Source organism: Protopterus annectens, chromosome 3.part1 (assembly GCF_019279795.1).
Source record: "Protopterus annectens isolate FY-2018-M chromosome 3.part1, PAN1.0, whole genome shotgun sequence".
Classification (NCBI taxonomy): domain Eukaryota; kingdom Metazoa; phylum Chordata; order Ceratodontiformes; family Protopteridae; genus Protopterus; species Protopterus annectens.
Window position 1 is genome coordinate 1,489,299,202 of NC_056732.1, and position 16,298 is coordinate 1,489,315,499.

Genomic DNA, 16,298 nt, shown 5'->3' on the forward strand with positions numbered 1-16,298 from the left:
CACATACAAATGGTACTTTGCGGTCACTGCAGTTTTATAATGTAGAGTTTTGCATTGTCTCTGCCATGGGCGTTCTGGACAAAAGTAGGGCAACTGTAGTAAACTTCATTTCTGTAAAGGTTTTGAAGCTGTTATTGACCTAAGGTGGAACTTAAATGAATAGATTGGCAGGAAAGATAAATAATGTACTAATACGTTCTTTTCATTTTTGTTCTTTCAGGGTGTTACATTTAGAATCGAGAATAATGACCTTGTAATAGCAAGAATTCTCCATGGAGGATTGATAGATCGTCAAGGTCTTCTTCATGTTGGAGATGTAATTAAAGAGGTCAATGGACGTGAAGTTGGAAACAATCCAAAAGAACTACAGGAGGTGTTGAAAAGTGCCAGTGGTAGTGTCACACTGAAGATCCTTCCTAGCTACAGAGATGCCGCTATAACTCAGCAGGTCCTAGCTTGCATGTTTTCTTTTTTGTTTAGTACTTTTTTTTATGAGGGAAAAATAAACTGACCATCCTAGTGCTCGTTATGAAGGAGTCTCACAGGCAACTTTGGTCCAAAAAGCATATATATTTATGTAGCATACCAAGGCAGACATATAAAAACTACATTGGCTAAGGGTTTTTATTATTTTATTTAATATTTGTTGACCAGGGTAATATGTTGATCCCAAATGGACTTGATTTAGAGATAACCTATGTGCATAGCACATGCAGAAATGCACTACTAATACAGTACAGTTTCTAACAATAAAAATAGCAAACATTTGTGAATGATTCAGAGTCATTGCTGTACCCAAGAAATTTGCTTTAAAGCAAAGTAATTGCATAGTTAAGTGGCTAGTACATGTTTGCATGGATAATCTTATCAGATTTCTATACAGTTAACTCTGAGTGTGTAAGAACTGCTCAACTGATGGGGAGAGAGGGGTTGCTAATGTTGAGTGAGTAACATAAGCTTGGCTGAAGTTAGTGACTGACTTAAGGTTAAGGAAACCTATTACATCTTGGAGGGGGATATGAAAACGGATGTCAAAAGTGGAGATGTGGGAAGATGGTTCAGAGATTCATAGGTATGTACTAGCATAATGACCACAAGGGCCCTTACAAGCTTAGCAGAGATTTTCAAATGTATCCAGCAAGTTTTTTGGTGCCCTAGAGGTTCTTTTTAGGGGTATATGTTAATAGTTATATGTGAGCTAGAGCAAGGGTTTCAACCATTTATGGGCTGCCTCTGTCTATTAGAGACACAAGTGCAAGACCAGGGGGTGAATTTCCAATTTCCCATCCACTGGTCCACTTTGCGCTTAAATATGGTGAGGGAAGAGCTCTGCTTCATGTGGATGGGGAAGCCTGCCTCAAAGAAGGATAGTCACTGAGACACATACCTGTCCCTCCTACATGTCCTGTTTATGCAGCAGGTAAGGTTTAAGTCTCTGGATTGGGTAGATGTGATGCTATTTATTTTTCAGATGTTCAAAAGGTTCCTCAGAGTTGGATCCAAGGATACCTTGTATGCCAGGCACAGATAGCCCTCAACAATCTGTAGAAGACAGAGTATAAGGATAGCTAATTGAAATGATCCTCACAGGACATGTTATTTATGCCCTGTATCCTTTTTGTGAGGAACCTGTGTGGATGTTCTAGTTGTTACATGTGCGTGGACAGATACATACCAAAGGGGGCATTGTAATCTATGATGAGTCTGATGAGGGATGAATACAAATAGAACGTTGACTTCTTTGAAACTGTATGCCATACCCTTGCTTGTAAGTTAAGCAACATAGAATGATTTCCTTACTACATTAGACACATGTTGGTCGACAGCCAGGTTACTGTCCACATAGTCCCCAAATCTCTGACTATTAGGTCTACTCTTAAGATTGTGCTATCAGTGAGGTACTTTCCTTGGTCAGCAGACTTTCCAAAGGGTACTATTCTGCATTTCTTGGCATTGAGTTTTGAACCATGTTTCTTGTCGCTCGTCCTTCTCTAACGTAGAAGGCAAGCAGGCAGGGTATTTTCTTTAGATGCTTTAATATATAGAAACACATTAGGATGGGTAACAGCATCATAAAATACAAACGAACTAGTTACAGACCTTACATACATAACATGCTTACATCTGAACAACTAACTACAAAATGGCAGTCGTGCTTGCATGTGCTCAGTATTTATACACTTGTGCAAGCCCTTGGATAGCTTCTTAAAGGTACATACACACACACATCGATGTACATCCTGCCTCTGAAAAAGATTGCCCTTTGTAAAAAAAACAATATCAGAGTTACACATGCATTACTATAGACATTAGAAACAAAACACAGTGTTCATGTCCAATTGCTTGATATCTGTTACAGGGTTTAGAGATGCGACCATATGTCATAACATAATAGTTTGGACTAATTTTAGCAACAGGGACAGTCTGCGGTGAACATCTCATATCAGGAACTTCTGGATTCGTCACAGGAACAGGAATGTTCTCTGGACCTTCCTCTGGAATTGGAGCACTGGACAACTCACTCTGAGATAAGAGTCTTTTTCACAGGCTATGTGCTATGGTATAGGCTCGGACACCGGTCTCAAATGCTCCTTGTGATTCCACAATGTATGATCTCGGCTCTGGGCAAATATTCTTCACGTGCAACACCAATCCAGTCATAACCACGTCTCCTTCTGGTAATGGATTGAGCGGTTTTCTGGTTTTGTTGTAGTAGGACTTCTGGATTAAACGCTTCTTCAACAGATTGGTTTTCACTGACCTGTTCTTGACACATGGAACCAACAATTTACTACTGATTGTTAATGTGGTTCTGGTTTGTCACGACAGAAGTCTCTGAGCAGGTGAACCAAGATGTTTATCACAAGGAACATTTCTGAAATTCAAGAGATTCAGGAAAACATCACTATTACATTGTTTTGATTTCTCTAGTAACTGTTTTATTCTTTGAACTGCACGTTCTGCCAAACCATTTGACTGCGGGTTCTCAGAGCTACTTGTGACCTGAGTAAAGTCCCATTCTTCAGCAAATCTTTTGAACTGTTGGCTTGTAAACTGTGTACCATTGTCAGAAATAACTTTGTGAGGGCTACCATGTACTGCAAAATGGTGCTTCATCTTAGTAATGACAGTACTGGATGCTATGTTAGTAAGTAGGTCAGTCTTAAACCAATTAGTGATAGTAGACTCTTACTCCAAATAATGTTGACCATTCCACTCGAAAGTGTTGGTGGCTACTGTCAACCAAGGTAGTTCCGGAATCTGGTTTAGCTGAAGTGGTTCCTTCTGTTGATGTGGTTTAGTAATTTTACACACTGAACAAGATGAATCAGTTCCTGGGTGACCACGATGCAAGATAGTAATGTGCTCTAGTTGCAAGGACTTTGGAACAATTACTTTCGGACCTTTCATAATGATAACTTAGTCAGACAAAATCTCATCTCTATATGGAAAATAAGGTTGCACTTCTTTAGGTAAACTAGATTGCTTTGATGGCTGTCCTTGATTGATAAAGTGGTTAAGCCTCTGTAAAAGTGGCTCTGTAGCTGTGTGATCTCTCAGCTCATCAAGATGTGTGGAAGAAAAATTTCTCACTTCCATGACTTCAAAATCAAGGTTCTCATTCTCATGCTGTTATGTGGTGTTTCTGGGTGATCTGGATAATGTATCAGCAAGATAAAGATGTTTGCCTTTCATGTAGACAGGATTGAAATTGTACTTTTGCAGTCCCAGGATCATACATTGCAGTCAGGCTGGAGCTGAATGCATAGGCTTTCTCAAGATAGTGACTAGAGGTTGGTGGTCTGTTTCAGTCTGGATAGGTCTACCATAAACATAATCGTGGAACTTTGAACATGCAGACACAATTGCCAAAAGCTCTTTCTCGATCTGGGCATACTGCATTTCAGTTTGAGTAAGAGTTATTGATGCAGAGGCAACAGGTTGAGCCTCTTGTAGAATGACTGTACCAAGACCAAATTTCGAAGCATCACAGGAAAGTGTAACTGGTTTGTGAACATCATAATATCTGAGAGTTAGTGGACTAGCAATTATCTGTTTCAGGACATCAACTGCTCTGACCAACATGTCAGTTTTCTGAGTGGTTCTGAAATTTGGCTTAAGTCTGGAATGGACTTGCCCAGGTAGTTGACCATGCCAACAAAGCATTGCAGAGCTTGAACATTGTGTGGAACTGGCATCTCGAGAATAGCTGTTCATTTTGAAGAGTCTGGTCATGGGCCTGTACTGGTAAATAAATGACCAGCATAAGTAAATTCTTGTAGCCTGAATTTGCATTTCTGTGGATTGAGCCTAAGATTCACTTGACGTGCCCTTTCCAGAACTTTCCTGAGGTTACTGTCATGTTCAGCTTCACTATGACCTCCTACCAGTATGTAGTGTGCTATAATAGCACAAGGATACCCAGAAAAAAATTGCTCCATTGCACATTGAAAGACTTCACTTGCAGAATTTTTCCCAAATGGCATTCTCAAAAATTGTACACGCCAAATGGAGTATTGAACGTAGTGAGCAATGAGGATTTCTTGTCAGCTGAATTTGCCAAATGAACTCTTTGTATCCAAGACAGAAAAAAACTGGCATTTGGCATCAAGGCTGCGACTTCAACTGTGCGCATTGGGTGATGTCATTTTAGTGCTTTATTCAAATCTTGTGGATCAATACATATTCTGATCTGAGCTTTTCTTATGAGCTACCACGATGGAAAATACCCACTCATTTGGAGTTGTAACTGGACAAATCACACCTTGTCACGCCATTTTATATAACTCTGCCTTGACTCTCTTCTGTATGACTATTGGAACTTTACGTCTTGGCCTGTAACTGGACTGACCTGTGGTTATAACTTCATGGAGTACACAGCTGGAAGCTTCCCTAGTATGTCTTGGAAAGATCAGCATAGGTAGAAAAAATGTACTGGGTGAAACTAGAGTAGTGGTCTTTTAAACTGACTTAGTGGACTTCCTTGTTAAATGTAAGCAGTCCATTTTCAAACTGTCTCTGAGCCCCAGTAATGATTGGACATGCCTCTTGACCAAATAAAATAATAAGTCGTAATATTTCCCAGTAGAGTAACGTGAAAGCACTACTGAGCCTTTGGGTTGAATTTCTTCACCTCTGTAAGCAACAAGCTTCGCACACCTTGCTAAGTCAAGCCTTTCACCATGACACACTCTAGCAAATGTTTCTGCTGATATAACATTGCACTTGGAACCTGTATCAACTTTGAGCTCTGTGGGTTTGCCATTTATCCGAGCAGTGCAAAGTACTTCATTCTTTGCCCTTAAATCTACTGCATTAACTGTTTCATGAAACACTGACATACCATCAACATAAAGAGTAGGGGTGCAGCTTTCTAATTGATCAACTCATTTCTTAAAATGTTCCCTTTTAACTCATTACGTCCGAGTGACACCTCCAGTGCATCTGCAGTTAATCCCTACTGACGTCTGTAGGCTCAAATTTTGCTTGTTCATATTTGCATCAGTAATTCCAAAACCATGGTATGTACAAACTTTAAAAAGTTTTCAGCTTAAAGCTTACACAATAGTAAATTTAACTGTGTTAATATTTGAACTCTGTCTAGTGCAGGTAAAGAAATATTAACTATTTTCATAACATTAATTTAGATATATATAATTTTCACATTTTTCTAAATATGTCAACCAAGTAACACAGACAGAACTCCTTAGCCTCATATGAAAGCTTTCAGCTACATGAGTAAAATGCTGTTGACAGTATGTGTGTAACTTGAGTGGTTGTCAAGATATTGTAAGTTTACAAAACATTACAAACATAATAGTTACTATGTTTACTGTGAATTATAAAATTCAGTTTAAGACTTAGAACCTAAAGAATACTGTCACTATTTTATTTATTTTACTTTACATTTGTTAACCGGGGGTGTCTGACTGAGCTGAAAAGGCCCTAGAGGCCCAGGGAGAAAAGCTCCACATAGAAAAATTACAGATACATTTAGACATGATCAGTATACACACAAATTACAAGAGACGTGTTTTTACAGTGGTATGCAGCACATCAACAGTTACAGTGGAGAGAACAAACAAAAAAATATTAATTTAAAAATAAAGGTACTTAATAGATTTGTGGTGTACAGCTGAAATTTGGAACATAGGTAGAATACATGCATAGTACACAGGTACAGTACATACATTGTAGATTAGCCAGTGTTTGTGAGTAAGATTGAAAACTATTATCAAGTGCTCTAGATTTAGTATGTATATGTTACCTGCTTTCACTAGCCTGGGGAACAATCATGGCACTGCCAACTTTGCTTGAGATGTTGCCTGATGAGGTCTTTAAAGGGGGCTTTGGATGATGTGTTTTGAATGCTTGTAAGGACAGAGTTCCATTTTGTAGCCACTGGACTACTATATAGTGCATCTCCAAAGCTATTGTAGCTGTTGGTGACTTCTAGGAGTAGTTTGCTTGATGATATAAGAGGCCTTTTGGCTGAGTGATGTTGTACTAGGATTTTGAGGGCAGGGCACTTATTGGGGAGGTAACAGATAGAATGACAGAGGCAGAGCTGATTGTAGGTTAGGAGGTTAGGCACGTCAAGCCCAGTGGAGCTGTCTCAAAGCAGTACATTAATGAGTTTTATATGAGCAATTTGCAGCAAAGTGGGTAATTCTGTTATAGCAGGCTTCCATTTTGCTTAGTTCAATTTTGTTGAGATTAGTCAGAATGGGAGATGCATAGAGTAGGGTGGGTAGAAGTCGGGAGCGAGCAATGGCTGATCTTGTGTTGTTGGTAAGAAATGGTTTGATACGGTAGAGTGATCCCAGTTTGGCATGTACTTTTTTAATAGTTAAGTTGAGATGACTATCAAATTTTAGGTGGGAGTCGATGGTTATTCCCAATAGCTTAGCCTGTGCCACGGGAGCGATTGGAGTAGCATTTGTGAGGTAGATAGTGAATTGATTGTTATCAGCATTTTTGTTGAGAACCGGTTAGGACCATAAGCTAAGTTTTCTTTGGATCGAGGATAAGTTGGGCTTTGGTTAGGTAGTTTTCAACGTCAGAGAATGCTAGTTGAGTTGTTTGCAGGAGGCTGGGAATGTTTTGTGTAGCACAGATTAAGGTAGTGTCATCTGCATACTGAATGATAGATGCATGCTGTGTGGAGGTATGGAGGTCATTTGTGAAGATTGTGAATAGTAGTGGTCCCAAGATACAACCCTGTGGGACTCCTACAGTTATGGGCAGCTGAGGAGAGAGATAATTTTCCCATTTCACAGCTTGGTACCTGTCAGTTAAGTAGCTTTGGAACCAGATAAGAGTGGAATTTGATAGGTTATACTGGTTTAGTTTGTTTAGCAGGATTTGGTGGGAGACTGTGTCAAATGCTTTGGACATATCCAGAAAAAGAGTTGACACCTGCAGGTCTTCATTTTTGAAATGGTTTACTATGTCTGTGAAGCAGAGGAGGGCTGTAGTGGTACTATGGGCAGGTCTGAAACCCTGCTGAGTAGGTGACAGGATGTTGCTGTTTAGGAGATATTTTAGCATCTGTGTATGGATGCATTTTTCTAGGATTTTGGCCAGGGGGCAGAGTAAAGCAATGGGTCTGTAGTTATTAAGTTCAGTGGAGGTCCCACCTTTATGTATGGGTGTAACATAGGATATTTTCCAGAGTTTGGGCACATAGTTTTCAACAATTGATCTGTTTATGAGAGTGGAGATTGGGATAGCAATAGCATCTGCTGTGAGTTTCAAGAAATAGCTGGGGAGTAGGTCGGCTGCTGTTGATGAGGGTTTTAGTTTGGAGAACATGCTTTTGATTGAAGTGGTGGAAACTGTTTTGAGGGTAAAGCTTGTATTAGTGTTGTTTGTGTTGGGGGGGATAGTGAGGAAGGAACTGTCCTGTGATACTAAGGATAGAATTGAGTTCACAAAGTGGGAGTTGAATTGTGTTTCAATGGGAACTTTAGTGTCAGGGATGGTTGGTTTGGGGGTAGCCTTTTGGGTGGGTTTTAGTAGCTGGTTTACATTTTTCCAAAATATTTGGGGTTTGTGTTGGTATTTAGTTTGTAATGTTGTGTAGTAGGATTTTTTGTCCAGCCTAATGCATTTTTTTGCACGGTTGCGCAGTTCTTGGTACTTAGGCTTTGTGTTTCTTTTTTTTTTTTTTTTTGATAGTAAAGCCAGGCAGTGTCTCTGGACTTGAGGATTTGTTTGGTTTCCTTACTGAGCCCGGGGTTTGTAGAGGTTCTAACCTTGATTTTGTGCAATGGAGCAACAGTGTCTAGGTGTTGTAGAAATGTTTTGTTGAAATATGCTACAGCCTGGTCAAGTGGGAGGGTTTTTAGGGGGGTCCAGTCACAGTTACAAAGTAAAGTATTGAGGACCTCAGGAGAGAATTATAAAAACATTTTGTGCTGAAGGGCTTAATATGTATACTTCTTTCATAACCCCTGTGGTTCCAGAGATATGAATATCTGTTTGAAATGTGAGGACATAAATTGATTCTGTCAAAAGGCTTAGGCTCCGCCCATAGGAAGTTACAGTGAAAACTTCCTGAGTTCCATTGGAGTGAATGAGTTAATAAAAGAATGTGGGCCTTTTGATTTACAAAAACTTTTGAAATGATTCCATTTATTGCATTTGTGGCATTGCTGTCCAAAAGCTAAACATTTTTCCCTTTTAGATTCATGACTTCCACCACAATTACAATAGTTGGGAATGAAACTGTGTTGGGGCCCCTTGCTTTGAGGTTTCTGACTCACCCTTATGCTTTAGTGAGACTGTGTGAACTCTAGAATGTGCTGGAAAGCTCTGGGGGGGGGTTCTGCAGGGGCTACAGTTGCTGTGATGTGCTTGGGACTGTTTCTTTTAACCATGTGCTTCATACTATCAACATGAGCTTTATCACTGCCTTCTAGAGCTGTTCTCATTTATAAGCATATTAGTGTGCTTTTCTGTAAGCTTGTATATCTAACAAATCTTAGTGGCCTTCTTTAAAGTTAAATCACTGTCACAAAGCAAAATCTTTCTCACAGCATAACCTTTTATAGCACACACAAGTCTGTCCTTTATCAGCTCATCCTTTAAATCACCAAATCTGCACGTTTTAGCCTTGTTTCTCAAGTCAATTGTATATGCGGCAAAAGTTTCACCAGGCTTTTGATCTCTTGTGTAAAATAAGTGCCTTTCCATTGTAACGTTTGTCTGGGGGTTACACATTTCTGTAAATTCACATTTAAGCACTCAGGGTCCTCCCTTAACTCAGTCTGTACAAAAGTATGATGGTTTTCCCCCTGTCGTATAGATAGCAGGTGCATACGCAAATGAACGTTCCCTTTCTATGGCTTCTAACCCAGCTAAATTAAGTAGAATTAATACCTTTGTATGGTCATCTTAATCAGAAAATGCAGCCTGTATGAAAATGTCATACTCTTGCTCAAACACTCTCCAGTTCTCAGCAATATTACTGTCAAACACAAGTGCACTGGGTTTTCAAAATCTGTCCACCATGCCCAGAAAGTATGTACAATCACAGTGAAAATGTGGCCCTTGTACTTATGTATGAACAAATTGTTCTGTGAGCTTGATAACATTCAAATGCACAATAAACTGTCCGAAATACTGTACTTTGCAAAATAGTTTTACTGTAACACTGCACAAGCATGCAAACACTTTATGCACTTCTGATAACTCGGATATCCTTGCTTAATAAAAAAATACATGATGTGCAAAAATGTGGTCATTTCCCCTTATTTTATCCAATTCAGACTTCATTTCAAACATTTCCATAGTAATTTGAATATCTTTATCAATATTGTACATAGCTTATCGAATATCATTTAGAACATTCTGTATGCCTCATTTCATATTTTGCAAATAAGAAATAGTGCTGAGCAAGTTTTAATATCTGAAATTCATTTCGGACCTGTTTTGCGAATTATGCACATTTTAGTGATGATTCACTGCTGTGTATTCCCACCAGTCCCAAGCAAGTGCCTTAAGTCGTTTTCGCCATGCCTCCTCTAACTTCATGCCCTTTAGGCATCCCATTTCTGACACCATCTCTCTCGTCCCTCTCTAACATAGAAGACAAGCAGGGGGGTATTTTGTTTAGATACTTTAATACATAGAAACACATCAGGATGTGGATAGCAAGATCATAAAATACAAACAACAGACAGACCTAACATACATACATGCTTACATCTCAACATCAAACTACGAAATGGCAGTCATGGCAGCACATGCTAAGTAATTATACACTTGTGCAAGCCCTTGGATAGCTTCTTAATGGTACATACACACACATTAATCTACAGTTCTGGCATCAGTTGTGTGCCTGTGTTAGCCCTTCCTGGAGGATATTACTATCTTGGAGGAAGGGATATTATGTGAATCCTCCTAGTTTGCAGTCAGTAATCTTGGTTAGCCAGAGACCCTTAACATTGGCCTTGACATCTGAGAAGTTGATACCAAAAAGTAACTCCACTAGTGACCAGTCTCTTTGTGGAGGTGGACCCCACTGTCGTAACATCTTGGGTTTTGTCTAAGTCATCTGGCTGTACAGTGTGTAAGATAGGGGTTTATGCCTAATTCTGTGATCTTGCTTACAATGCCTGAGAAGGGTATTGTATCAAATGCCTTGGCCCAGATCATCATAGGCAGTTGGTCTCAAAGTCCACTAGGTTGAACAGGTATGATCTTCCCTTGACAAAACCAGACTGGGTTGGTTCCAGTGTCAGACGAGTTCATGTGTCATTATTAATCATTTCCATGATAGCTCTTTCCATGGGTTTGCATATGAGACTAGTCAGACTTATGAGTTTATAGTTTCTGGGATCCATGGGTGGCCTGTTCCTGTGCAAAGGGATGGCCATTACATTTCTGCATTCATGCTGCATGAAGTCTGACTGGAAGCTGTGGTCAAATAGTGACTCCAGTGGTCCTGATAGTTCATGTTTCATGCTATATAATAGGCGTCCTGGGATATTGTTGAGGCCCATTAGTTCAATGTCCTTGGCCTTGGATAGTGCATTTAGGGCCGGCTTCCTACTGATAGTTGAGAGCGTACATTTGGTGGTATTTCCATGATGGGACAAGGGGGCTAAAATTGGACCTGAATATGTCAGCCAGTAGATTTGCTATATTATCTGGCTTTGTGTAGATGGCTACATCTGTTATTAGTTGTGCAAATTGTTGTGCTTAAAATTTGAGGTTGTGGATGTAGCTAAAGAAGGCCTTATGGTTGTCCTTGGCCAGGGAGGCTATTCTTACCTCAAAATCGGCTTTAGTAGATTTGATTTGCCTTCTGAGTTGTTTGTTTAGACTCATGAGGGAGTTTTTATCCTGTTGGGCATTGCATTTCTTAATTTTTGCCACATCTTTAATCTTAGAGTTACCCCAGGCTGCTGTGCGCTCCTGCCTCCGGTGTTCCTACTTTGTCACGCCAACCTGCCTGACCTGTGCTAGGTCTGGGGTTTATTGCCCTGTCTAGAATTGCTGCCTCTTCCCCAAGCTAAGGAACATAGCCAAACCTCTCTGGGCATCATTCCCCTCAAGGATGCAACAAAGTATGTTTTATACCCACTGTTTGTAAATGGTACACTTGTTATATCACCCCAGGTGTATATTGTAAACTTCCTAGCCAGTACAGCCAGCAGCCAAACCTCTCTCTCCTCCCAACCACCATAGCTTCTACTCTTATAGCCGCCTCATACTACTCCTGTGTCACCCTCCCTTAACACACTAAAGCTGCTAGCCCTGCGAGCAGCCTTGGTTGCATTACAACCTTTACCCACTAGGTGGCACTCTCTTCCCATGTCTATTCTCCTTGCATAAATATTTTCCAATCTTAAAATTTAACTCTCAGACATCCACTAATTACTATATTTATCTATTTGGTAGACCCAATGTACCCCTCTTTTTACCATATATTTCTCAACTGCACAGTTTGCTATCTCCCTTTAAACTTAACAGTCAGCACTCCACTGATTGTTTTCCCTGAATTTAGTCCTTCTCTGGCTCTACCCGCTCCGTTTGCCCTGGGGGCTCACTTCGCTCCCCTACCCTGCCCCCAATTCTCACCCGCCCCCAGTACTCCTACACTTATACTACCCTAACCACACCCCCTACTTAGTCAACTATTCCCACTAATCACAGCCATCCTATCACAACTCATCCTTTCTGTACACCCAACCCCCACTCCCAACTCACCAAAATTCACTCTCCTCTATCACCCCACCCGTACTCTCTAACCCATCCACTACTCTAGCCACAATGTATCCACTGACTTCCACCTTATCTCCAAAACCTAGACCATATTACTACCTCATACCCCCACTTGTAATACTTTATCTTTTCACCGCCTATGAATTCCACTACCTACCTAACTCTCAGTATCCTACATCAATTACAACCACTAGCATCCAACCACACACCCCTCCACCAATACTACCCCACCTCTTCAGTTGCACTACTCCAAAACCTCTCCATCCCATATGACCTACATACTTAAGCCCAAGGACTAAGAACTGTTACCAACTCCTACTAAAGTTCACCAAACTCCTAAGGAGTATATTACCTAACCTCATAGCCAACGGCGACATCCACCCTAACCCAGGCCCAAACTCACCGGCTACCACTAACCCCTCCTACCAACCTAAGAAGCTCCTATGACACCCCCAGATCATTTCTACTCTGTCACTTAAATATCAGAAGTATAAATAAGAAAATCCACTATCTGCATGCCCTCCTAGACGTGCACTCCCCTGATCTATTCTGCCTTACAGAAACCTTGCTCAAACCCATTATCCCTGATAATGAAATATTACCCCCCAACTACAATATAATAATACTTGACCATAAAGGTAGAAAAGGAGGCGGAGTAGCCATCCTATATAAATCCACTCTCGAGGTATCCACAATTAGCACCCCACAAGACCTAACAACTAACAACTCTGAAAGAATCCTCTCAAAAGTCCAACTTAACAAACACAAATCCATAAATATAGTATGTAGCTATATTCCCCCAGGCAACAACATAGACACCTTAGAAAGCACCCTCCAATGGTTATCCACTAACCACCCCCAAGAAACAATCATTCTCGGGGACTTCAACATTGATTGGACAACTTCCCCACCACCCATATTAACTTACATGGTTTCTCCCAGATTATTACTACCCCCACCAGAATCAACAAGTCCAACAAAAAGGAAAGCATCCTTGATTGGATCTTAATAAATAACAAACCTCAGTTATACAAATCAGGCACCATACCTGAAGATATGAGCAAACACCTCTTAGCCTGTATACTCAGGAAAAGGGATGACATGTCTCACCAAACCACCTTTAAAACCCTAAGGTATACAAAGAACTTTAACCTAACTAGTTTCCAGGCCAATCTTAGCTTATGCAAGTGGGCCAGTCTTAAAATACTTCCCCTTGATGAAGCAGTCTCTGAATTAAATACGAGATTCCTTGCCATCTTAGACAGGCATGCTCCCACATGTACAATCAGAACCACAAACAAAATTGCTCCATGGCTAACCAATACTACTAGACAAAAACTTACTGCTAGAAACACAGCATGGACCTCCTGGAGAGCCACCAAATCCCCACAAGCCCACATTACATTCAAACAAATGAGAAATTAAGCAAAAAGGTCTATTGTGTTAGACAAGCAAAACTACTATTTCAATTTACAGCAAAAGCACCAAAATCAGCCTCAAAAATTCTGGTCAGGTCTGAATAAACTGCTCCACCCAGGTAAATCCTCAACCCCCACCCCTTCAGCTACCATACAACTACCTTCTAAATGTGTTGCTAAGACCTTTAACACTTTCTTCACTGAAACAGTCCAGTCTCTAGCTAATAATCTATCTCCCACCTCTTCTACTACAATCTCACCAACTCAGGTAAATATCCCCCCTTCAAATGTGATCCTGTCCCCACAGACTATATTAAATCGCTACTTAAGAAACTAAAACCTACCACCCTGGCAGCCGACCTACTTCCTCCAGAGTTTCTATAAAAGGCCGCTAATGAAATAGCTTACCCTATCTCCATCTTAATCAATCATACTATCCACGAATCCTACATCCCCTCCATCTGGAAAATCTCTCATATTATTCCACTTCATAAAGGGGGAAACTCCACTGAGCTCTCTAATTACAGACTATAGCCATATTGTCTGCCTTAGCCAAAATAATGGAGAAATGCACACAGAAGCAACTTCTAGCCCACCTTACTCAGAATACTCTCCTAGCCCCAACCCAGCATGGCTTTAGACCGGCCTATAGTACAACCACTGCCCTTCTCTTCTTTTCTCGCACAATAAATCATAACTGTAATCAGAATAAGCTCTCCTCTGCCATCTTTCTCGATCTATCAAAAGCATTTGATATGGTAAATCACCACTTACTCCTAGACTCTTTAAAAATCACTGTCCTTAGATAACCCAGTAATCAACTGGTTCCACACTTACCTGCACGGCAGACAACAAGCTGTTCTGTGGAAAGACAATTTATCCCCCCTTCTACTTGTCACCCTTGGAGTACCCCAAGGTTCTATCCTGGGTCCCCTCCTTTTCTCTATATTCATTAATGACCTACCCAAAGTTATCCCAGATGCAACTTGCCTACAGTATGCAGATGACTCTACACTTATCTGCTCTGCCTCCACTACCACAGAATTACAATCCCTATCCCAAATCACCTTCAACAAAGTAGAGAACTGGCTCAGTAATCGTCGTCTCCTACTGAACCCAAACAAAACCAAACTGCTACTTTTCTCCCCCACTCGTAAGCTAACATTTCCAATAATTACAGTCTCATGTAACAATGGCACCATAATCGCTCCTGAACCTTGTACTAAACCTCTAGGGATAATCATTGATAATAATCTGAAGTACGATGCCCATGTAGACAAAACCATAAAAACAGTAAACAAAAAAATAGGCTCCTTGTATAGGATTAAGCAATTCTTAACCCCATCTGCCAGAACCGCTATAGCTCACACACATTTTCTGTCAACCCTTCTCTATGCCTCACCCAGCTTCACAAATCTGACCAAATCAAACCTTAACAAAATCACTAGCTGCTATAACAATATAGCTAGATTTACCACAGGCTCAGCCTACAGAACCCACCACTGTCAAAATCTTCACAAATTAGGCTAGCTAGAACTTCCCAATCAGATGTGTTATAACCAACTCATAGTTATTCATAAAATCCTCTACCAACCTACCAGCACCCCCATTCTGACTAATATTATTACCCCCTACAGCAACCTAGCATCCCTCTGCTCATCAAACAGAATGCTAGTACAAGCTACCAAAGCCAACAACGCAGCTGGAGAATCATTATTCTCCAATTCTGCTGGAAAAAATGGAACTCACTTCCTGCAGAACTAACCACCACATGCTCCCTGCCCCAATTCAAAAAATCCCTAAAGATGTACATGAACAGTGACTGGCTATGTCCATGTCTAAACCCAGACTAACCCATTTAATACCAAGACAAAGGTAAGCCAAACATAGCTCACAGAGGTGATTACCCTTTTATATTCTTTCCCCACCCTCACAACATACACTTCTCTACAACCATTAGAATTCTATTATTCTATTATCAGGAAGACCACTTATTATTCTGCCCATTCTAAAACTATGCGCTTCTACCCCTCTATATACTGTTTACTATAACTTCCTTCTTACCTAACCACCTTTTCTCTTAACTATCATCCTTACCTTCTACCTGGAAATACTTTTCTTTCTTATACACACTTCAGATATGTAATTATCTCTGTATACTTATACCATTAACCAACAATGTTTGTTTTAATCTAAATGTAACCTTGACTATAATTTGTCACTGATTTTGTTAAATGTTTTTAGACTTCTTTATAACCACAACTTTAAGTGTCACTTAATTTCAATGTGGAGCTTTTCTCCCCGGGCCTCTGCTGAAAGTGGACATGTATCCAGTCGGACTTTCCCGGTTAACAAATGTAAAATAAAATAAATAAATAAACTTTCTTCTGTTTATGTTAAGATTACACTAGGGTGGCTTGTTTTCTGAGTTTGTTCTGAACTTATTCCTAGTGGGTGCAACTACCTCAGTGCTTGTATTAACGTGATTGTACAGAGTTTCTCTGAACAGTTCTGCATAGGCAGCTGTGTTCTCAGGATTTGGAGGGAGGCTTGAAATTTTGCCAGGTTATCTGTTAGTAATACAAAGTTTACTTTCTGTTATTTGTTTAGCTGGAGACAGAGTTTTATTTCTATTTCTAAGGAAAC

At 40.3% G+C, this 16,298-nt stretch overlaps 1 protein-coding gene across 3 annotated transcripts in view; it reads left to right on the top strand.

Annotated features, from left to right (window-relative positions):
- Positions 1–16,298, top strand: part of PALS2 (protein associated with LIN7 2, MAGUK p55 family member) — a 1,432,251-nt gene that overhangs the window by 1,025,642 nt on the left and 390,311 nt on the right. For all 3 annotated transcript variants that reach the window (XM_044067549.1, XM_044067552.1, XM_044067550.1), the window contains one exon: positions 221–448. In XM_044067549.1, the coding sequence (XP_043923484.1) occupies positions 221–448 (228 nt within the window). The remainder of the gene's footprint in view (positions 1–220; positions 449–16,298) is intronic.